The 23,726-nt window shown below is 41.9% G+C and overlaps 1 protein-coding gene across 7 annotated transcripts in view; it reads left to right on the top strand.

The window, feature by feature from the left end:
• The window catches only part of LOC116441366 (follicle-stimulating hormone receptor), a 214,991-nt gene extending 195,164 nt beyond the window's left edge, over window positions 1–19,827 (top strand). For 3 of the 7 annotated variants that reach the window (XM_032103184.1, XM_032103177.1, XM_032103180.1), the window contains 5 exons: window positions 823–900; window positions 4,575–4,643; window positions 4,755–4,829; window positions 9,730–9,915; window positions 15,727–19,827. In XM_032103184.1, the coding sequence (XP_031959075.1) occupies window positions 823–900; window positions 4,575–4,643; window positions 4,755–4,829; window positions 9,730–9,915; window positions 15,727–16,954 (1,636 nt within the window). In that variant the 3' untranslated portion in view covers window positions 16,955–19,827. The remainder of the gene's footprint in view (window positions 1–822; window positions 901–4,574; window positions 4,644–4,754; window positions 4,830–9,729; window positions 9,916–15,726) is intronic. The other 4 variants (XM_032103178.1, XM_032103179.1, XM_032103183.1 and 1 more) reach the window with 2 other exon arrangements.
• The last annotated feature ends 3,899 nt before the right edge of the window (window positions 19,828–23,726 follow it).

A 23,726-nucleotide genomic window follows, 5' to 3' on the forward strand; every position in this document is an offset into this window, starting at 1 on the left:
TGAATGAAGCCTCTGTGTAAGTGTCACTCGGTGCAGAGTTGTGGCTGTACGGAGCTGTCAGCAAGAGATAATTTTGGAACCGCGCCTAATTTCAAGCTTTGCAGATAATTAATTTTGTTCCATGCTTTCCAACAGAAACAGCATGGAGACAGCCATATCCCCAGTCTAAATTATGAGTAACACTATTTAACTTCTTTGAGGCCTATTTCGAGCCAGCAACAGAACATTCGTTTTTTTTTTATATCAGTCACAACTGAGGAAAGACGGAAATTCCTATTTGTCCATTCAACAAACTGCACTGACAGGGGTTCTGCATTTAAGTTCTTAAGCACATACAGAGCTTATAGCATCAGCTGTTGACATCAGCTGGGGAATGATTCATGGGCTGGTAGGTGCCCTGCTGAATCAGGCCAAAAAGGCTAATGGCTTTCCTCCTTCTAGTTGGGAGGCTGGGAGAAAGGGTGGCCTCACAGCCACTCCAATTGCGTTTTCTGGGGAGTTTGTTTGCTGGAGGAGCTGTTTCATCCACCTCAGGGTTATAGACCTGAGCTTTTATGCATTTTAATGTCTTCAGCCTATTTGGGAGGAAAGTATGGGTGGGGGGGCAGGTGGGAAATGTTTTGCTCCAGCCTTTTTTATCAGGAAGGTTTGTGCTCTGCGGGAAAAAAATGTCTTGGAAACGTACGTTATTACCCTCTATAGTCTATAGTATTTCCTCAGATTGTATATAAGGGAAAAATACTGTGTTTGAAGCAGCATATTGTATTGAAAGGCTCACAGAAGTACAAAAAGGTGTAGTTTCTATTGTATTTTATTTTTCAGAGATATTCAAGACAATATCAATATACGTACAATTGAAAGAAATTCATTCATGGGCCTGAGTTCTGAAAGTGTGATTCTGTGAGTAGACATAGAAAATTCATTATTCTCCTTGTTAGCTCATTTCTTTTCCAGAACAGGGTCAAGGATACCAGGGGTTGGGCACTTTTTCATACACTTCCAAAATCAATTTGAGATTTTACATTTCTCCTTGCCCCTGAGATCTCTGTATTCTGTTTTCCTGCCATGAAACAAATGAATGTTTTTGGGGCTTTTTGTTGTGTTCTAGTCCTGCTCTTTATTTTAGAAGCACATCAGGGAGCAAATTTAGTAATTACCGATGCCAAGGTTAAACACCTACAGCTACACAGTTCCCTGTGAGAAAAATTGTGTTCACAGGGATGGCATGACTCATAAATATTTACAGTCAGACACATCACTCAAAGACATTTATTACTTGGGCAGAATGTATGTAGATGTTGTGGAAATGTGGTTTATTTGTACACAGTGTTAATGCATTGGTACGGGCGGGTTCACAGCGCAGTTTGGAGCTGCATGGTTAGACGGCTCCACATCTGATTTGAACAGTCGTGTATTTTAATGAACTAGCTGGCTTCTTTGATCCCTTCTCTCTGCATACCAAAACATACTGTTTGCTTGCTAACAAGCTGCCTTCCTTTCACTTAGCCAGTGGCCAGACTGAAAAAAATTCCCACTGTGTTTGTATGCTTTAGCTGGCACACTGAGAGAGAAAAGCAAGGTTTGAATTGACTGACTGGGCTCATGTCGATTCTGGGGGGAGCAAGGTCGGACCATCAGTAATGAAGAGAGGCCAGTAGCAAGTCATTTAGCTTTATCTCTCCCTTTTCCCTATCAGTTATGCACAACCTCTCTCTATTCAAGTTCTGAAGTTTTAAACACACACGCACACATAGACACAGACTTTTCTCAAATATATATTCAAGTAATTATATCACAAGTTCACTGCTTTATCTTTTCTCCTGTGATGATAATATTTGCTGCTCAGGTAGGACTTTGCATTTTCAAAGCACTGCACAACAAATACTGTGTTTGTTTTCATAATTCCACCAAAGGGTGATATTAATATCCCAGATTTTTACTGTATTTTGACCTCTCTGTGCCATTTGAGCAGCTCTAAGTTGGCTTCCCCCTCCCACCCCAGAATGTTTCATTCCTTATATCAGGAAGAAATTCTTAACTGCGAGGGGGGTGAGGCAGTGGAACAGGTTGCCCAGAGAAGCTGTGGATGCCCCATCCCTGGAAGTGCTCAAGGTCAGGTTGGATGGGGCTTTGGGCAAGCTGGTCTAGTGGAAGGTGTTGCTGTCCACAGCTGTCTGGAACCAGGTGATCTTTAAGGTCCCTTCCAGCACAAACCTTCCTATGATTATATGATGCGATTATTGCCTGGATATTGAAGGATACCTCTCTGGGGACTTCAGGCTGCTGGTTTGCTAGCAAAATTGTCCTGGTGGGGGGATCATGTCGACTTCCAGCTCCTTTGCCCTGCCTCCTGCAGCTCCCCATTGTCACGGGCTTCCTGCATCCACCAGTGTGTGCAGGAGCTGGTGAGCAGACCTGGCCTCCACCACCCCAGTCAGACAATGTCCTGGCTTTGCTCGAGTTCTCCCTAGAGCAATTCAGGACAGAGGCCCTGCATGTGCCCTATGAGAGTCCTTGTTTAGGCTTTCTTTCTGTTGTGGTGAACTTAGTTCATTTTAGACACAAATTTGCCATTTTTCTGTACAAAACAGAAGTCACAGCAACTCAACAGAAAGTTATGGTTATGGCAACGTCACTTAGTGAAAGCAGGCGTATCAAGATGATTAAAATCACCCAGGGCCCACTGAACCCCCACATTCTAGGGAGAAACTGTTTTAATGGGCTTAGCTGTGGCAGGCACCAAGCATATTTACACCAGTAATTTGGATTGCATCTGATTTATGCTGTGCATGGGATCAGCACAGGTGGGAACTGAGGAGACACTTGGTAATGAAGTGCTAGAAAATTATGGAAGAAATTCACCTTGGTTCCAGGTCTGAGTGCGACTTAGGCTCTAAAATAGATCTTTCCAGTCCTGAAATAGGGTGTAAATGGTACCTCAGGGGCAGTGACCTCTTTCACTGGGTGAATTTTAAAGTATGTTTTAAAAAAATCTGCTCCAGACATGAAATGCTAAGGAAAAGCCCCCATGTCCAAGCTCTGGATCTCCGCCTCCACTGTCACCTTGCTAATGTAAGAGTTAATGGAGTCAGTAAGGATGCTGGTTGAAGTGAGGGGAGAATTTGCCTCAACAGGAATGTATTGATGTGTACTATAATGAGGTCTTGGGATTTAGGTAATTTTTTTTGCTCTTTTTACCACTCACACGCTATTAGCCAGGTGACAGGAGTGTGCAGTCCACACTGCGTGGCTACAGCGACTCTGTTTTACAACCTTAGTATCTCATTGCATTACCATCATGTTCAGTGAGAGAATGCAGTAAGTGCTAATAGTGTGATTAAAAACATATCTATCAGCCTGGCAGCTACAAATTTATAAGATCATTGTAATATAATAAATGTTTCAAATGCTGTAAGCAAGGACCTGTCTCTCCTCCGTGCCCGCTCACTCATGTCTAATAGTGCTGGCAAGTGAAGGGGACGGTGACAGTTCTCCTGATCCAGCCTGACAGACATTACAGACACAGAGCCATGTGCATCTGCCTCAAAAGAGCAATCCTTTTAGCCAGACCCATGACTGATTTCCATGCTGACCTTAGCTCACCACCTCAGACCTCAGATAAGTGGGTCACTTGCATGCTCAGCTTTTCAAAGTGAATTAGAAAAGAGTCCAGGTTTGCTGACAGTTTAATTAAATCGGGCCATTTCTGCCATCAATCAGACCTGTCACTGCCTGTTGGAGAGGGTGTGAGCTGCAAAGTGACGTTTAAGGCGAGATGAAAGATTGCACTGTAAAGATGATAAATATAACTGACCTAAATGTAAATTTTTAGGACCGCAAAGGGACAGAGGGAAGGACGTTAAACGTTAATTAGGTAATGCACCACAGTAAAAACTTGGCAGAGAGCCCCAGGAGCTTCAATTGCAAGGTTCAGTACCTGTGTCTCCTCCTGGGGAAAGGAGCCTGGGGAGGTAGGACTGGGCAGCAGAGCAGAGAGGGAGTGTAATTTGTCAAGGCAGCAGCACAGGAGGAGTCACCTGCTTTCTGGGCAGTTTGGCTGCCCCTTCATGCCCTCCTGCCTGGCTCAGTGACCATCAGCCTCCCTCCTCCACCTGCCTGGCTGCGGCTGTGAGCCCATGGCACACAGCAGGCTTTTTTCTCTGATAACTGGCAGAGATGAAGCCATGGCCCAGCATTTCAAAAGCATCTTGCTGAGAGTAAAACTGAGTGGCACTGACAGCACCAACAGGAAAGACCCTGATCTCCCTGGCTCCTCTGCTGCCTTCCCAGTGGAGCCATGAGCAGTGCCAGCATCTTCACCAGCTCTGCCCTTCAGGAACTTACTCAGCTGCCATCTCTGATGGTAGCACTTACCCACCCTATTCATGTCTGCCCTCTCCAAAGACTTCCTCCAACTGTTGGGATCTTACAGGCTGGGATTTGTAGAAATTTCACTATTTCAATGTTCATTTAACAATTTTATTTGTTTGAGATTCCCTATTTTGAATTGCATACATTTTAGTCATGAAGCATAAATAAGAACACAACTCCTTTTTCCTTTTTCTCTATTGCAGATGGCTGAATAAAAATGGAATTCAGGACATTGAGAATCATGCATTTAATGGAACATACCTGGATGAGCTGTAACTATTTCTGTTGTTTGTAATTCTGAAAAAATGAAGATAGTAACTTCTGCAAGATTTTTTTTGGTTTTTTATCTCAGATTGTTTCAGCATAAATGTTATGTTTTTCAGAAATCTAAGTGATAATCACAACCTAGAAAAATTACCAAATGAGGTCTTCCAGGGAGCCAATGGACCCGCTGTTTTGTAAGTAATATTTGGATCACATTTTTCTCCTTCTTGACTCCTTAGAAAAGATCAGAGAAGAACATATGAATGCCAGTCTGGATTTCAACATCTTGCAAACCTTGGAGTTCAAGACCAGAGGTCTAGTTCTGAATAAAAAAAGGAATCCATAACAGAAATTTCAGTCTAGAACTTTATTTTCACTTTGTCCTCAAGTTTTTGAGAGTGTTGAGAGTGAGAGATTTAGATCCAGGTTCCTCTCCATGGTTTATTAAACTGAGCAAGAGAGGAGTTGTTCTGCTTTGTTTTTTTCCTCTAGAAAAAAATGCTTTTGGTTTTCTGTTTAAGCAAAATCGAGACTGGGTGAGTGGTTCTCACTGCTTAAATCTGAATTACTTGCCACTGAAGATCTGCCCCGGCATCTTTGTAGCTTAATTCTGACAAAAAATTCCTATCCTGCGGGGATGGGGATTGGGATAGGTATGAGATACATTCTACTCAGTTATAGCAGGATGTCCTTGGTGGGTGATGAGCTGGGAATCGAGAACTCAGTGGTAGAAAATTCAGCAGTAGGATGCTCATGGGTCTCAGCCACCATTACCTCAAGCCACTGTTTGCCATGGGGTCCGAAAAATGTATGAGTGAGTGTGCACAGCTGCTTGTGTTTCTGAGCACAAGCCACCACACATAAGAGCTGCAAGAGAGACATGGGATTCTTTTTTGTCTCACCAACTCATCGGAACCTTTCTCTCTTTGCATCTACCCTGGTTGTTCAGAGAGGACTAAAAGTCACCCAGAATGAGTGAGAGGGGTCATTGGAGCTGTTGGAAGATTTTACACAGATGCTGGAGTGGTTACAAACCTGAAAAGGAGGGAGAAAAAATGTCTGATTAACCTTGAGTTCAGTCCAGAGCTCTTCGGAAAGCTTCATTTTCCACTTCATGATGGTCAGTGCACATATGACATAAAGACCTATGGTCTGCGTTACTGCATTCTGCTCCACTTCCATTGTTTCTTCAAAGCATCTTCTTTTTTCTGGAAAAGACTGACACTGGAGCATCTTTTCATCAGTAATGTCATAGGTGTTTCTTTGGGAAATCATTGTTTCCTGTAGCAAAAAGTAAATGCATTTTCTTTGCAAGCTGTACTTGATACAATCATATTCAGGAAGTTTATCAAATCGATTTGCCTGTAGTTGAGATTCATTTGATAGTTCAATTTCTAACAGTGAGTTATTTGTGTAAAAAGTTTTCTGTTCCATTACCAATACATCCACTATTCCGTGGATGGGAAATTACCTTTTTATCCTGGATGGGATCATGAAAGAAGAGCCTTCTTACTCATCCATCACTGTAGTGTACACCGGGGATGCACTTTCACTTGTGGAAATGATTGACCCATAATCATATCTTTGCTGGGACAAATCATATTTTTGCTGTTGCTGCAATCAAATCCATGTTGCAGACTGCAGTGTTTTAATAGAATGAACATCAGGATGGTTTAACTCTTGACCTTCTTGAACCGGTGTTATAGAGTCAATTAATGCCAACTTCTATTTTGTAATTTGTCATATTAAAGTAATGTGAAAGAAACACAAACACAAATAGACAGCACCAATCATAGGCCTTGTGCAGGCTACAGAGTTTCACAAATCAATTCCTCCCTCAGACTTACAGCTCTTGGCTGAATTAGAGTCTCTCTTTGGGAAAGACATTAAATTTTGAGTTAAAGGATTTCAGCACTGACAGTAGGCCAGTAAATCAAATAGCTAATAAATCCCACAACTATACATATTCCTTCAATTCAGAAATACACCGTTTCCAGCTTGGAGTTTCATAGCTTCAATTTTCAGCTGCATTGTTTCATTTAATTGTCTGCTGCTGCTCTCAGAGCTATCATGGCTTGCACCAGCTTTTGCTGGTGTCCTTAGTTCTCTGGCTGTGTCCTGATTTGATGCAGGGCAAGGTATGGCTGTGGTTCACCCCACCCTTGCAATTTGTCGTCTTTGGGAATCCCAGACATGGAAGGTACAGGATAGCTCCGGTAGATCCCCAGCTCTACAGCTGAGTCCCTGAAGTGCAGCCAGAGATCAGTTTAGATACAAGCACGGAGGAAATTTTTCTCCCCAGTCTGCCTACCCTGCTCTGATTTCTGATCCAGGAGCTATTTTTTGCCATTTCTGTAGGTGCCTTTCAGACCTCATCAGCTGGTCAGTACTTTTGCTAGTCCAACAGAGACTCCCAGTGGGAAAGGGAAGTGATTGGAAGAGAAGGCAGATTCATTTTGCTGCTCCTGTACTGGCTGCTGTCAAGGCTGATGACTCACAGCCAAGCAATTATAAGAACACGTATTTCACTCACTGATGCTTTCTGGTTTGATTTCCTAATGCCACTTTATAATCTTGTTAATCAGGCTTATTTTATTTATCAACCCTCTAACTAGAGAACACCATCTCAAAGAACCTCTGCACTGAGGTGTGCGTGTGGTAACTCAGTGGAGTAATTTACTAAACCACCTGCACAGTGTCTGTGTTTGCTATTTGGGGGCTTGGTGGTGGTGTATCCATAGCTATCCCTCACAGACATACTAAAAAAACCCACAGGGTTTTAGGCAAAGCACTTTCCCTAACTCACTTCTGTTTATGTGGGATAATGAGCATAAAAAGTTTCTTAAATAAGAAGAAAAAGTTTTTGTGGAAAAAATATTTAATATCTATGAAACTATTTAGAGATGACAAGAGATTCAGTAAACTCTTAGATATTTTTAAGTCTAAGTGCTATTCCTATTCAGATTTGCTTATTTGCACACAGTGTAACACCAATTTGGACTCAGTAATGATTTTTAGCTAACAAGCCAAAGAAAACATTTTCTGTGCTCTTGTTCAGAATTGTGAAGTTACACATTCTCTTAATGATGCCATGAGTGATTCTGTCTGTGGATTTAAGCAGAAACCTGCTGTTTAGTTTTTGACTCATGAGCATATACTCTGGGTGACAGTTTTCATTAGGCAGAGCACTGAGGGCAGTAGTCAGCAGATGTGAAAATTGAGGCTGCTCACTGCAACCTAATTACCTCTTCAAGCGTCCAAGGCAGAAATCGATAGCCTAAAATTTCTCATTGGCTGCCGGTTTTAGCTCCTGTAGAAACACGCCAAGGACCTCGGGACCTCTTCTATGAGGGCTGTGGCTTCTCTCAGCCTGCCCTGCAGAAGTTCATAGCACTTTTTAATACCCCAGTCTGTCTTCCAGTAAAAGTCACAGGGCCCAGGTCGGGGCAGTGGAGTAGAGTTTGTGTCTGATCCTCTGCTGCCACAGTCCCTTGTCCAGTTGTTGAAGGTGGTGCATTCCTTCAGAGCCTGGATGTAAAACCTCAACTGTGGGCACAGCATGGACACAAAGATCATCTTTACCCACCACCAATTTTACAAAATGCTTCATCAGCTGCCTATGAACTTCTTAGGCCTGGCTGGCATTCAAACAGAGCCCTTTCCTGGTATTAATTTTGCTTCCTAGACCAGGCAACAGCGGTGCAAATGTGTGTGTGGTCCGCACATACATTTGCACACAACTGTCCAAACTTTATTACATGCTGCTAAAACCTGGTCTCCCCCTCACATGGCACCACTCTCCTGTATTAATATGATAATAAAAACGATTTGTGGATGTTGGGTGATAGAGATCAAATAACATGTCCTGGCATTACACTGTCACAGATGAATTGGAAACTGTACCTTCGTGGGGACATGGAGAAAAGTGCAAATATTGTCAGTCCAATTCCTTGATTAGGGAGAAATCTTTTCTTTTCTTGGAGAATAAAGAGCAGAGCAACCTCAACAAACTCTATCATCCTGGATCAGTCTCAGGCTGTGAGAGGAAGGAAGGAGGGCTTAAAGGAGGAAGGGTGCTTTTGTGCAGTTCATCTTTACCTTTGCTCTTCAGAGAAAGGAGTGGATCTCAGGCTGTCATGATCTGAGGGACATGGTTTGTGTTCTACTGAGGGAAATATGGAGATGTTTTGCCCCAAGTGTTGCAGTCTGGAGCTATGGGGATGGATTCCCAAGTATCTCTTAGCCTGGAGATGGTGCACCCTTGGTCCTTCTTCCCTTTCTTCACTCACATGGCACAAGTCAAGATTAAGTGTTTGCAGAACATGTTTCCTCTCAAAAGCCCCTCTAATGCTCTCTTTAGTACATTCATGGCTGCTGATTCCATAGCTGCCTCTGATAGCCTGTCCCACAGTAATTGCCTTCCACATAAGTACATCTCTCCTAACCTCCTGCAGTACTGCCCCTTTCTTTGCTTCTGTCTGTGCTATATTTGTTTTCTAAACCTCTGAGAAGGTTTTGTTGGGATTTTTTTTGTTCCTAACAGCCTGAACAATGCCACCCCTGTCTCTCTTTAATCTGTTTTTCTTCATAATGAGTACAAGACCTGATATCTCCAACCTGTCCTCACATCCGTACTCACGTGAGCTTCTCTCTTTGTGTTCGTTGCCTTTTCTACAGCAGCCTTCCCATGATGTGATGTTCATAAAGCAAACTTCCATTGTGATTTCATCAGCCTTTTTTTATCCTTTAACAGTATTCTGGGATGATTGTTGCATTTACTGGGTATTTACTAAACCCAGCATCATATGGCAGTAATAGTTTATATGCCTGCTAATTTTTACCCAGAACATTATTGGATTATTTTCTTTTGTTCTCACAGACTAACATCACTTGATTGTTGTTTGCAATGGATATTAGCTCAGTTTGCTGGAGGAACACCTAATTTAGCACTGGATCCTCTTTTCAGTGTGGATTTCCAGCTGATCTGTTTCCAGTCACTACTCTGAGAATGAGTAGGACTGTCTTAAGCACATATCCATTGTTGAGCAGAAGTAAATTTGCTTTTTACCAAGATTCTCATATGTTTTCTTAAAGGGATATTTCCAGCACGAAAATCAGTTTCCTGCCAAGTCATGGATTAGAACTCATTAAGAAGCTAAGAGCAAGGTCTACATACAATTTAAAAAAGCTTCCTGATTTAAGCAAATTTAGATCTTTGATTGAGGCAAACTTCACCTATCCTAGCCATTGCTGTGCATTTACAAACTGGAAAAGACAAAAGTAAGTGATTTAATTTGTTTTTTTCTTTTTGGTGCTTTTCAGCAGTTGATAGTGAATTAAATAAAATTCCTCAAAAAGTGGATAGCAAAGGTCTCTCCAGTGCAGGTAAGTAAATGGATGGAAATAAACAAATGCAAAATAGATACAGGTTTATGCATGCTACACAGTGCACTGCCCCTCCATTACAGAGAATTATTAAATTTTTGGTAGCATCAGCACTTCCCTAGGCACAGATCTGCCCCCACCTGTCATAAGTCCATCTTTCACTGGGACCAGCCTGGAGCCACACTGAAGACATTAAACAGAAAACGTTTGATAACTTTTTCAGAAAGTAACTGGAAGGAAAGCTGTGTGTGTAGAGAAGCTGGTCAACATTTATTCATCAATCCAGGAGGCCAACAGGACCACTGAGTGATCCCAAACTCTTCTCCCAGAAGGCCTCATTGATGCTGGAGCACTGTCTGGCCAAACATCACAGATACATTGTCTGTTGAGTTCATATTCACAGCATTTTGGGACATGATTTCTGAGCAGATCCATTTCACACAAATCAACAGAGCAGGGTGGGAGGCTAAGGTGTCTTTTTAGACTCCAAAGGTAATCTTCCATGCTTTTTTAAATTTTTCATTAGCAAGTTGCAGTGAGACTTCAGGTATCAGTGGTTCTCACTGAGTATTTTCACCACAGTCATGCAGTCTTGAAATGTACACATTCAGTACTTAATGAACCTCCTGAATTTGTGCCACTGGAAAACATAAGGAACTGGTACTTACAGAAACCCTTGTTATTGTTTGAAATTATTCCTTTACTGGGTGTCCTGAAAGACTTGGACTTTTCCATGGGAGAAAAAAAAATATGAGTCATTGTTAGACTTCAAGATGTCATCTTCAGAAGTGGCATAAAACTTCAAAGAAAAGTGAAACCATGCAGAGAAAGGATGAACTGTTAGTAGCTTCTATTTCAGTACCCTTAATAGCCATTTATTTTATTTTAACATTCTGTTGTCACCAGACAAGGGAAGATAACTGAGTTTGCTGATAGCTAATAAATATCACTTACACGTGTTTGCAAAACTGTGTAAAGAGTGCAAGTGTGATGGCAGAGATGGCAGTGATAACAGAAGTATCTGACAGAATCCCTCCCCAGTCACCCATTCTTCATCCAAAATGCTAACTTTTCACTGAAACAGTTTATCAGCAGATGTTTTCACACACTTGTGCAGTCTTATGCAGACACAGTGCCTGGTAGCTTCTAAGCAGAAATGGGTCCAGCCCTTCCAGAACTGGTAGCAAAGTGTTATTTCCCAATGAGTCCAGTGAAAGCATGTTTAGTCCCGGATCTGCAAAGGAACACTGACATCATTGTGATTCATATTTTTGAAGGTACTTGGCTTCTGAGCTGCTTGGGCCTAATCAGGACCCAAATCCCAGAACCCACCCCTTAAATTAGGCAACTGGACTTTTCAAAAACAAAGTAAGAGCTGCTATTGAAGGAAAGCTACAGGAGGAAGTAGTCCTGACCCTGTGGTAAGCTCTCAGCATCCAGTCCCCTCACTTGCTTTGAAAAACCTCCATGCCACACACTTGCTCCAGGGAATTGAAGTCCCCAGCACTTGGCGAGAAGCCAAGGAGAACATAGCACAGCCCTTTCCACAGCCTGGGTAAGTTTGCAAAGAAATGCCAACAAAACTGTGCAGAGCTCACATAGCCCCAGTGCAGATGTTCCAGGCTGTGGTGGTGGGGCTGCTTTTGGAACACCATGCCATGGTGGGGCTGCTTCTGGAGCAAGTCTGGTCACAACTGTACCACCCTGGTCAACAGAACAAAATTGGACATATTTATCCATGCCTTTAATGTATTTATGTATATAAACCAGATGTATTTTTTACCAAATATTAAGCATATATGCAAAATTATGAGAACCTATTATTTAGACGAACCCTTCCTGTCAGCTGCTTTTCAACATAATTAAAAATTGTCATTTCTTTCATACAGTCTTGTCTCTTGTACTGAATTGGTGGGAAACGGAGATCCTCCCTCCAGATTAAAGAGAGAAAGTGGATGCATGTGTTTGGTTTGAAGACTGAAAGTATTACCATACACTTCTGCAGAGATTAGTCACACATACAGTAGCTACACCCTCTTTCATATCAAAGCCGTTTTTGTGACAGCTGGCACAAGCTGCATGTGCACTGAAGGCTGCTCAGGCTGTTTAGAAGTTATTAATAGTTTGCATAGTGCCTGATCACACAACGTGTAATATTCCTTTGGTAAGAGCTGTGCTTGGCTCAGAGCAGCAGGCATTGCTTGTGGTGCTGGGAACCCTGGTGTGACCTGGCTTGTCATGCACCTTCACAGGAGATGGTCATTCTTTGTGGCCATCTGGCTCTCAGAATACTGCCAGGTAGTCCAGGTAGTATAAAAATGATGCCACATCACTCCCAGAAGTGCATTTCTAAGGATCACACCAGCAGCTGGTGTTCACCTGGGAACTCTGTGGGAAGGAATTAAGGCTGGGATGTGTGGCCGCTTTCTGGTTGCCCATTCATGTTTGATTCCCCCTTTTGAGGCACTTGCAGCACTCAAAGCCCTAGATAAAATAAGTTACCATAGTGGATCATGCTCAATCACCTCTCCAAAAACCATCTGCAGCAGCGAACAGGTGGTGGTGTGATAAAGGAAAGCTTAAACCTTTTAGAGCAACAGTGCTTTCTAAATTTTGGAGGATGCCACATCGAGCACAGCTCTGCCAGTCTGAGGCACAAAACAGAAAGTTTTGAATGTTTTTCGCATGCCATTAAGGATTGTATGCTAAATATTGACCTGTAGTTTGATCACACTGGACTCTTGTGGTGCTGGCCTAAGAGAAGGTAAGTTGCATTCTTAAGTCTAGTATAGTATGTTGAACTCCCCTCATATTTTTCTGTGACTGGAAAATAATATCCTTGAAGTGTGGAGAGGGCAGAGGCCTGATGTTAAAACCCTCAACTTGACATAGACCATTATGAACTTCAGCAAGATTTTGGCTTTCTTTGACATAAAGATCACCTTCTGCCCAAAAGAATGGCATTGATATGACTCTGTCCTTACACTTGATTGTTATTCTTTGGAGGAGCTGTCACTTGAAATCCTACTTTTTCAAAAAATGTGGCAGCATCAGGAATAGTGTCTGGGCCTTGTCTCACAAGAACATACTATCAGTTGCTCACAACTCACTTAATGGCACTTTTTGGTGAGAATGATTAGTTTGAGATAGGACTTATTACAGAACAGAGGTCACGACTATTTATTCTGCTGAGCATGTTTCTCAGCACACAAGAGCCTGCTGTCATCAGATCCAGACGAGGCGCATAAAATAACAACTTGTACAAAGGTAGTAATTTTTGTTTATTTTTGTCAGAGCACTCTACCAATTTCAATTTTGTTCTCTAAGTTGCCCTTTCTCCAGTTTATTTTTCTAGTTTACTTGAGCAAAATAATGTTAAACAGTAAGAAAATTTTACAAAGAGAGGGAATAATTTAACTGTATTGTGACACCCACAGGCTCAGCAGGAAGCAAGGACCCACACATCCCTTGGCCAATAATGTTTTAACTTGCTGCTCTGAGTGCACTTCAGAGCCCAAAGGGTGAGAAACACGGGGCAAAGATACGGCAAGGAGTCAGTGTCAGAGGATGGCTCTTCCTTCCCTTGGGAGTTTCATTTTACCTGCTCCCAATACAGGGAACCAGCAGGACACTCCTCGTTACCCTTCCTTGGAGCAAACAGCTTACTCCTTGGAACCCTGGTTTTATGTGGGACCACTGGCTGTAAAATAAGGCAAGAATTAATGAATTGTAACAATCAGAAATATTTAATTGTCCTTACATAGCACTCTTGCCTGGGGATATATTTAGGTTCAGGCAGTGCCTCCATAATTTTGGAAAAAGTTTATTTTTATCTCATGCTGAGAAATTATTGGCTACAAACATTTCCCTCAGTTCATTTTCAAAGAACCACCAATTGCAGTAGCTTTCAGTGCCCCCAAGTGCCTGTTGCACTAAAAAATGAGGGACTTTTTCTCCTTTTATTGCTCCTTGGAAGCCTGTATTCCCTTTCAGCCAGAGAATTGTTGATATATTGATCAATACTCTGGACCCTTCACTCATCCTTATGCGAGTAGAACACAGGAGAGCAAAATGTAATGCCTTGTTATTGCTACTGTGACCTTCATAGTGCATATTTGACCTCACAGAAAATCAGTTTTCTGACTCAGTTGACAGGCAAGATAAAAAATATTGATAATAGTAGAGGATGTTCAGAATCTCATAGGAAATGTCCCTCACCTTCTGGTGCTGGACCTTCATTAGTTTTCCTTTCTTGCAGACCCTTTAAACTCAATTTTCAGGAGATGTAGTGAGTGCAGAAAGTCAAAGGGTAAAATTAGGTTACAAAGAAGAATTCTCCCTTTTAGGCTGCTACCAGTTGGTCAAAATTTTAACTTTGCTTGCCTAGAGAGTTCTTCCCTCAACTGTACTCAGGGTGGAAGATAAGCTGGGCTCCTGTCCTAGAAATGACACACCTGAATTGCAGTCTGGGTTGTAGCTGATTGTAGGCAGAGCTGAACTTGGGTTCGTTTTACAACGCAGTGTCATCTGTTTTATTCCGTAACTCAGATTAGATCTGCATCCAAAACTGTGGATGCAAGTTTATGGGACAGCCAAACTCTAAGGCAGCCTAGGAGCTGTTGTAGAACCTGACCCTTCTTTTCATGTTTGTACTTGATATTTCTTGATATTTACAGTCTTGTTGAAGCTGATCATCTTTCTATCATGTCAGCCAAAATATTTCTTTTGTAGGTCTATGCATGGAGAAGGGCATAGAGCTGATACTCTACAAAATAAAGCCAAACACAAAATTATCAAAAATACTAGTATTTACCTGTGCTACTAAAATTTCCTAAAATCTTTAAAAAATACTTTCTGACAGAAACAAAAGCAACTACTGTTTCCATTAAAATGTTCGTTTTGGTTTGGTTTGGTTTGGTTTGGTTTGGTGTGGTGTGGTGTGTGGTTTGGTTTGGTTTGGTTTGGTCTTGCTTCACTTCACTTGACTTCTAATCCACTTCTTTTGGAAAACAGTTTTTAAGCAAAATGCTCTGTTGTGCCTTGTGTTTCTGTTAGCATCTGTCATTTAAAGATTATCTGGAATCCTGCATGAACTTATTTGTGCTATTTACTTGTGTTACTGGCTAGTCACTAATATGATATGAGGTACTAAAAATGAACAGCACAAAATGGATTTATGTGCCCTGACAGAGTTACAAGACAGTGATGGTCAAAACCTTTAGGAAGAAGGGAGTTTGAGAATAACTTTAAGGGATGGTAGCATTATTGTGGTTATACAGACTCCTTACGAGCACAGCTGACTTCAGTCATTCCTCAAAGCTCAACCTTATATTGGTGTTCATCATCATGCATTTCCCCCATGCACAAATCAGCTTGTCAGTGACAGGCTAGGTGAGAAATTGGCTTCACATCAGGGAGGCTTTTTACAGAGTTTGTTATCCAGGTGAATAACTGCATCACGAGTGTTAGGCAAACATTAGGTTTTCCTTTCCTTGCAGTTTATGATGTTTCCAAGCCGTTTACATGTCCCTGTAATATTTTATAAATCGGGACCAGCCAGACTATTAATTTCAAGCTCCAGGGTAATCCATATAATCAGCTAACCAGAAAAACTGAGCTGATAATGGAAACTGGATGATTTTGTGTTTGTTGTTTGCATCATACTGTGTCTGTCAACTTCCAACTCTACTCTTTTTACAATTTCAGGACTGAATTACATCCGATATGTAGCATATCTCAGGTGAAGCAAGACTTTGAGGAGAAGTCTGGCAAGAAACTACAGAGAAGATCTGCAGTTGAAGATTATATTTCCAACTATGGTGCCAGATTTGACCTAGCAGAGAATGAATTTGACTATGGTTTATGCAATGAAGTAATTAATGTAGCCTGCTCACCTAAGCCTGATGCTTTCAACCCATGTGAAGATATCATGGGATACAACATTCTCAGAGTCCTGATATGGTTCATCAGCATTTTGGCTATTACCGGCAACACTGTTGTCCTCATTATTTTAATAAGCAGTCAATCCAAACTCACTGTTCCTCGCTTTCTAATGTGCAACCTTGCCTTTGCAGACCTCTGCATAGGGATCTATCTGCTGTTTATTGCCTCCGTAGACATCCAGACCAAAAGCCAGTACTACAACTACGCCATAGACTGGCAGACTGGGGCAGGATGCAACGCTGCAGGATTTTTCACAGTGTTTGCAAGTGAGCTCTCAGTCTACACGCTGACGGTGATCACCCTGGAGCGCTGGCACACCATCACCTACGCCATGCAGCTGCACCGCAAGGTGCGGTTGCGCCATGCCGTGATTATCATGATTTTTGGCTGGGTGTTTGCTTTCACAGTAGCACTCCTTCCCATATTTGGGGTCAGCAGCTACATGAAGGTCAGCATCTGTCTGCCCATGGATATAGAAACACCGTTTGCCCAGGCTTACGTTATATTTCTCTTAGTGCTGAATGTCGTCACGTTTGTCATTATTTGCGTCTGCTACATCTGCATCTACTTCACTGTGCGAAACCACAGCGTCGTCTCTTCCAGCAGCGACGCCAACATCGCCAAGCGCATGGCCATACTGATCTTCACAGACTTCCTCTGCATGGCACCAATATCTTTCTTTGCCATATCAGCCTCACTCAAGGTTCCTCTCATCACAGTGTCAAATTCCAAGATCCTTCTGGTTTTGTTTTACCCCATCAACTCCTGCGCTAACCCTTTTCTCTACGCCATTTTCACGAAGACTTTCCGCAGGGATTTCTTCATTCTCTTGAGCAAGTTTGGTTGCTGTGAAATGCAAGCTCAGATTTACAGAACAGAGATCTCCTCATCTGCTCATACTTTCCACACAAGAAATGGCCATTGCCCTCCTGCATCTAAAAACAATGATGACGCTATTTATTCATCAGTGCCCCTGAATCACTTGAACTGAAATGCTTGCATAAATTTGTGTCTGAGGCAGTGGGCTAATCACTTGCAAATATGTGAATTTGAATAATGACTTCAGCATAACATGCAAACTTATGTTTTATGAGAAAAAAAAATTATTTCCACTTTTCTATTTTTGTTCAATGAACAACCATCAGAGATGACATATCATCTTCATCAGTTCTTGAAGAACAAAGTGCCAAAGTGTTCATGTAGAACTGTCTCAAGAAATAAATGAGACTATAAGCTGGTATCTCCCACCATGCAGGCAGAGATTCCCTTCATTCTAGGGAGATGTTAGATGTTTATTGAGAATTAAGTAATAGTTATATGCAGTTGAAAAAATATGTAGGATTAATTTCTTTTCCTGTGAATTGTGTTATAACAATACAGATAAATAGCTTTTTTCATTAATCATATCTCCTGGGGTTACAGGAGACAGAAGGCAAATTTAAGCCCTCCTCCAGCACAGACTTGCTGGGAATGAGAATATCTCATGTTGTTTCCATTTCTGGTGAGTACAGCAGGGAGGCAGGAGGCATCTCCACCTGTGCTGGATCTTTGCTGTTCCACACTGTGTGGACCTGCCTTACTCTGCACAAAAGTGTCACTTTGGGTGGTATTTGTGTTGGTTTAAATTGGCAGGCTCAGAGAAACCTGTTTCATCTGAGTTTGTATCGAGGAGCTGGTTTGGTTTGGGTTTTGTTTTCAAGGTAAGAAAGAGCAAGAATGAGGGCAGGAGAAATGCCTCATAGTAAAAAGGGAGCTCTCTAAAGTTGTTTTCACAAAGTTGAATTCACTTGTGTGTCTGGGAGCCTTGGATATGCCAGCATGAGCCAATGGGCTGCTCCACGAGGATATGTGAGGCAGGTTTGCCATACAACAGCATTTGTATACAATACTGTCTGGGCTGCGCAAAGGACAATGGATCTAGACATGGCTTTTGAATCCCTGAACAAAAGTTCATGTGAAATTTTTTGTATAATCCTTTTAGGATTTCTCCTCTCCTTTAAAAAAAAAACCTTCATGCACACATTATCACGTGCTGGTCCAGATTGGAAGACCTGAAATAAATAATAAGCTGCATATGTTGAAATAACAACAACAACAAGACAAAAAGAAGAAAAAAATTTTAATCAAGATTTCCTGATTTTTACAAGGGGTTTTAATAACGTCCCAATGAATGTGCAGACTTTTTGCATGATTTGAATATCTAATTTTTGCATGGTTCATCATTCCAAGTTGCAACAAAGATTCAGGGATGGGTAGGGTTTTCTCATGCTGATTATGTGTCTGTGTATGGATATGTGGGCATAAAGAAAACACCAGGAGAGCAGTCTGGGCTTCATTCCCATCTCACAAACAACTCACAGTTCTGCCCAATGAGATTATAAAAGCTTGGAGACTTCATGGTTAAATGTGATGTGCTTTGAATATTTCCTACCTACAACTCATAAAATTCAGTGGCAAATCTTGATGCTTCTATCCATAATTTCCCCTGTCACCAGCTTCACATTTCAGCATCTGAATCTTATGTGAATAACAACAGGAGGTGATTATTCATTCAGTCCTAGCCCAGGAAGGAACTATCAGCTCCCTAGTGCATAAAACAGGGGAGATCAAAGACAGTGTGTTTTGGCGGGGGAAATTTCATTACTCAACACAAGTAACACTCCCTCCAAGATCCAAGAAAAGGAAGAATGAAAGAGAAGAGTGGGAAAGACAGTTAATCTCTGGGAAGATCATCTGACTACTCAGAGGAATCTTTTTTTTTTTCACAAATGATTTATGTCATATACAGTGTGCTGGCATGCAGCCATTAAAACCCATCCCAATGGAAGTGACTGAAGGATGGTGTTCCAAAATGACAGATAATCTAGTTATATTTTAAAAATGCTCCTGAATCTATTATTTGGCTAAAAATGAGGGATGTTCATTGGTAAATACTACCCCACTTTTGATGATAAATAGGGAAAATTCTTGCAGTGCATCATGTCACGCTTTTTTGCCTGAGCTCTGTCCATTTACCAAGAATGAGACCTGGCAGCTCAGGAAAGCACAGGGATAGTAATCTAGAAGCCAGTCTAGTAAGTCCTCTCACAGGTACATCAGGCACATGAGCACGATACAGACCATATACTTCATGCAAACCCATTGCCCAGAGATTTGCAGAATCAGGACACAGTTAAATGTGTTTTTCCACCTAACATCCCTGAAAAGAGACCTTGCAGGATCATGTCTTGTAGCTGGAGTCAGACCAGGGCCCAAGGGATTGAGGCACCTAGCCCACGGCTCTTCCTCCAAAGGAGACATGAGTTGATACTTGAGGAGCAAGGATAACGTGCACAGTTGGACACCTTACCTCATCCCTAACAGGAGGACATGTCATCCTGCCCACACATGCTGCTCAGGAGCTCTGATGGCAGCTCCAAAGCTGAGAGACTGTGCAGTTACCAAGTCAAAAATCTCCTTCTTCTATTCCTCAGACGTCCTTGGCCTTAGCTATTACTTTGATTTTAATTTCAATAATCTTACAGACTCTGAGGGACATTATGGGACCTGTGTCTTTCCCTGTGTGAGATATTGGTCTTTTTGTATCATTTTTTTAAGCAGTGTTTTTATTTGAAGAAAACAGTATAACAAAGAAAGCCCTCAAGATACATTTTGTTCATGCTTGTAATGTGCAAAAAGCCTGCTGGTGTTTGGTGTGGATTTCCTCAGCTCTGAACAACATGTTTATATTGCAATCTTTAAACTATTTTACATTTCCCTTTCTCAAATCTATTTTAATAAAACCAATATCAGAATAGAGTGCCTTGAGAACAAGTGTGCAGCCAGAGATACGTTGGCAAAGTGTGCAATAAATGTTGCTGCTTATCTGGAGAGCTCCATTTATGCAGCGGAGCCCCCACAGTCGGGTCACTGTGACCTCCAGAAGAGAGACTCCACAGAGAAAACCCTCCTGTAGCCTTCTGGAGAGTTAACAAAGCACAGAAAGGTGTGCTTGAAACCTCTTCAACAAATAACACAGAAAGACTGACATACCTTTGTTTTAACAAATCTCTTGTATTAACTCACATTTATCATGAAATAAGATATTAACCATTGACAGAACTCAGACAGGCATATTTTTCCTCTTTAATTCATATGAATGGCTCTTCTTTTGTGATGTATTCTAATTTCTTTTTCCCTCATTTTTATAGCCAGGGCTTATAATTCTCTTTTCCCTTGTGCTCAGACAAATAAGTGTGTGTCTGTGTGTGAACATATGCCCATGTGAGTAGGAGAGACAGGCCACCGGTAACAAGGAAACTGAATCAAAGCCTAGCTCTGATTCACAGGAAAAATCTTGAAGTTGCTCTATCTTGGATAGACTTGCCATTCATTGTGGCCATTCATTGCATTTTAGTCTTCACCAAGCCCCCAAAAATGCTGAGTTAAAGAGTTATGACTGTCTTGGCCCTTATGGTGCAATCACCGGAGTGACACAAAGAGACTGTGCTGGCAGTGAGGACACAAAAAACAACTTCTTGATCTTTTTGATAGAAGCATCATTCCTTCAGGCATGTACCTTGTGGAGAATCCAAACCTGACCTCCCCAAGAAGCATTCATCAGGTGTTGTGATGGGAAATGAGAAATGGGGCCACTTCAGCTTGGCAGACTAAAGGCAGCATCACGAAAATTGCCACCATGGGTAAAGGTAATAGAAGCACCAGCAGCACCTGGTCAAAAGTGCCAATAAAAGCAAAAGCCTGACTCAGTAGAGAAAATGAACCATGGTTCATTTTCTTTACAACTTTGCTCTTGGGGTTGCACAGATATGCCAAGCAGAGTTTGCTCATTAGGAGGCAGGTCTGTGTCTGAGCTTGTTAAGAATGCAAGATGAGATTTGCATTCCATTTAGCAAGCCTTCAAATCATTTGACCACATTTATTTCCTTTAGATTCCCTCCTAATCATTCCACTGAGGACACAGCAGATAATCTTACATTTAATTTATGCAGTTTTGTTGTTAAGAAGAGTTAATAATGCGAAATGATTTATCCTCAAGGAATAATTTAACCATCCCTCCCCTCCCTGAATGAAAGAACAGAAAAGAAAGGTGGGTCTGGTTCAAATGGTCAAGTAAGCACTTACAAACCTCCTCACAGATTTGCATCTTTAATGTGGGCATATGCAATCTCCAATTTTGTTTGCAAATGTGAATTGCACATACACACTCTTCTTCCATGAGAGCTTTTGTCTAACTACTTGGCTACAAGCACATATTTGAAAATCTGGGCCTTGTTGCTTTAAAATATTCAAGCACGGGAGCAGGATTTTATAGCTGTCATCTGGATAATTAAACTCTTCATTAACAGTTGTTCACGAACCAGTAGGTGACCTTTAATTAGGGATGAAAGTACTCAGGAATGGATTTCAAACATTAAGAAACTGCGGAGGAGCCCTTTTCCCTCCACTTCCCCAAGTCCATTAAAAATCTTTTGTAAAGCATTGGTTTTCCAACAGAAATGGTGCTGGGTGAGATAAAAATGTGTTTCCAGGCCCAACTCATCAGATATACACTTTGTTTAACCTTGCTGTAACTAAAATATTTTATTTTCTGTTTTCTGTCTCATGCAGAGTTTGCCATGTGTTACCTGGGTCTTTGTTAACCCCAGCCTGGACACCTGCACCAGGTCAAACCCCCACCAAAAAAAGAACAGGAAAAATCAACAAGTTCACGATGAGAGCAGTGCGCAAATGGGAATGTGGCGTATTCATGAGTGGGTGGAAGATTGCAGGGCAGAACTGAGCAATATGGACATTTCTATTGAGTCATTTGAATATCCAGTGCCAAAATTCTGCATCAAAGGGGCAGTTTTGGCTGAAGTATAGTTCCCAGGAATCAATAGAAATTTGCATGGAAAAATCCTATGGAGAGATAAAATTTAAAAGAAGTTCGAGTCAGTGGGGTTTAAAAGCAAAAGATTGGTATAAAGACAGATATGTCTCAGGAAAGAGAGATAGAAGCTCCTTTAGGGGCCATCTAGGCACCACACTGCACCATCACCAGTCACCTTTGCATTGCAATTCTGTGTATTCATTGTGAGCTACAAGTTCCTGACTAGCTTGAAATGCTCACTGTTTCTATGTTTCTTGGATATGTTGTGTGGATAGGCATGTACACCTTGGATATTTGTACTCTTGCCTCCTCATTGCCTCAGTTTTACTGCATCTTGTCCCTTTCCACAATGATGGTTTGTGCTGTCTGTGCTTGGAAGTGCTCTGCTCTTACCTGCAGTCGTGTAAGGAACAGAATCCACATCCCTTAGAAACATTTCTTCAGAAATCAGCAGCTGGAAGGCCAGAACACTGCTCGTAGCTCTCTGTTCTGGGGTGCACAAGTCTTCTTATGCTGCCTTCCAGCTTCTCTCTCTCTCGTTTTTGGTTATTAATTGAGTGTCTGTTGTGAGGATAGCTGGCCCTTTGCCAAGCTTAAGACATTCTGCTTTGAAATAGTCATTGTTTGAGCCAGACGATTTCCATAAATCAGGGTGATGTGAATAGATCCCCTTCTCTGACTCTACACATTCCCTGGACTTTATTGGGGGAAAAAAACCCTTAATTTTTACATAGCTTATTCACAATTTTCCTCTCCCACATTGCCAGCTGCATATTTGCCTTGTCCCACAGATGTCATGGTGGCATGAGGCAACCCTAAGTGCCCTGGGGAGGCTGGGGAAGGAGGAGAGAAGAAACACGGACTGGATAAAGTGGGGACATCAGAAGTTAGAAAAGCACAGCCAAATTAGGGCAGTTTTTAAATGACCCCCAAATGCTCCAAGAACTACCAGAACCGACATCAAAGAAAAGCCCAAAGCCATTCTAATTTTTCATTCCTGCACCAAGGCCTGCAGTCAGACAGGATTCACTCTGCTATGAGGTCTCTGTGTATGCCATGGGATCTGTCTGGTGGGAGGCTGAGACAAATACTAACTTTAATAATGGCACCAGAAACAGTGGTTTTGCTCAGTGCTGTTTCTCAGCAGAGCTAAGAGCCTGGACTGGGCAAAAAATTGAGTTGAACCACAATTTTTTCTAGAGGTGGCATATCCATGGCACATCAATTTAACCAAGGTTTGGGGTTTTTTCCCAGCAAATACAACTTCTCCTTCTAGCCAACATTACCTTTCTCTTGGACTGCTTGTTCTTCGTTCCTTCAGTAAGCACTGCTACCCACAATCACCACTTTTAGTATCAGTTTTCCTTCCTTCTGTGGACGGTGGCGTCTTTTCGTGTGATTACGTTGGAGTCACAACCAAAACACTCATTAGTCACTGAAAAAGCTTTCAAGGCGTCAGTACTCTATTTTTTCCCATAAAGATATTGTTTTTCTTCATGGCAACACTCAAAATTTTTTCCACACACTTAATACCATAACTAGTGCTCAGCTTCGGCGTCTGCCCTACAGCACACCGTTAATGCAGGCACGAGCTTGGTGGTGCCTTTTCAGTTTCACTGTCCCTTCTGCACCTGTGTAAACCAGACAAGGGTCATCATTGTCATCAGACCCTCAGAAGAGACTTCCCAGTGCAACTGCCCTGACTGTAGGTGCTAGTCCTGTTTTGTTGTTCACCAGTGCCAGCAGAAGAGACCTGCTTTCGTCCCTGAGGAGAGCCAGCTGGGAAGTCATGAGAAATTGAGGCGACCTGTGTTCAGAACAGCCTCACCATTGCTCAAATACCTCAAAGGGCACTTTGAGTCTCAGGACTCTCAGTGCTGGAGCTGCAGTT

Source organism: Corvus moneduloides, chromosome 3 (genome assembly GCF_009650955.1).
Source record: "Corvus moneduloides isolate bCorMon1 chromosome 3, bCorMon1.pri, whole genome shotgun sequence".
NCBI classification, from domain to species: Eukaryota; Metazoa; Chordata; class Aves; order Passeriformes; family Corvidae; genus Corvus; species Corvus moneduloides.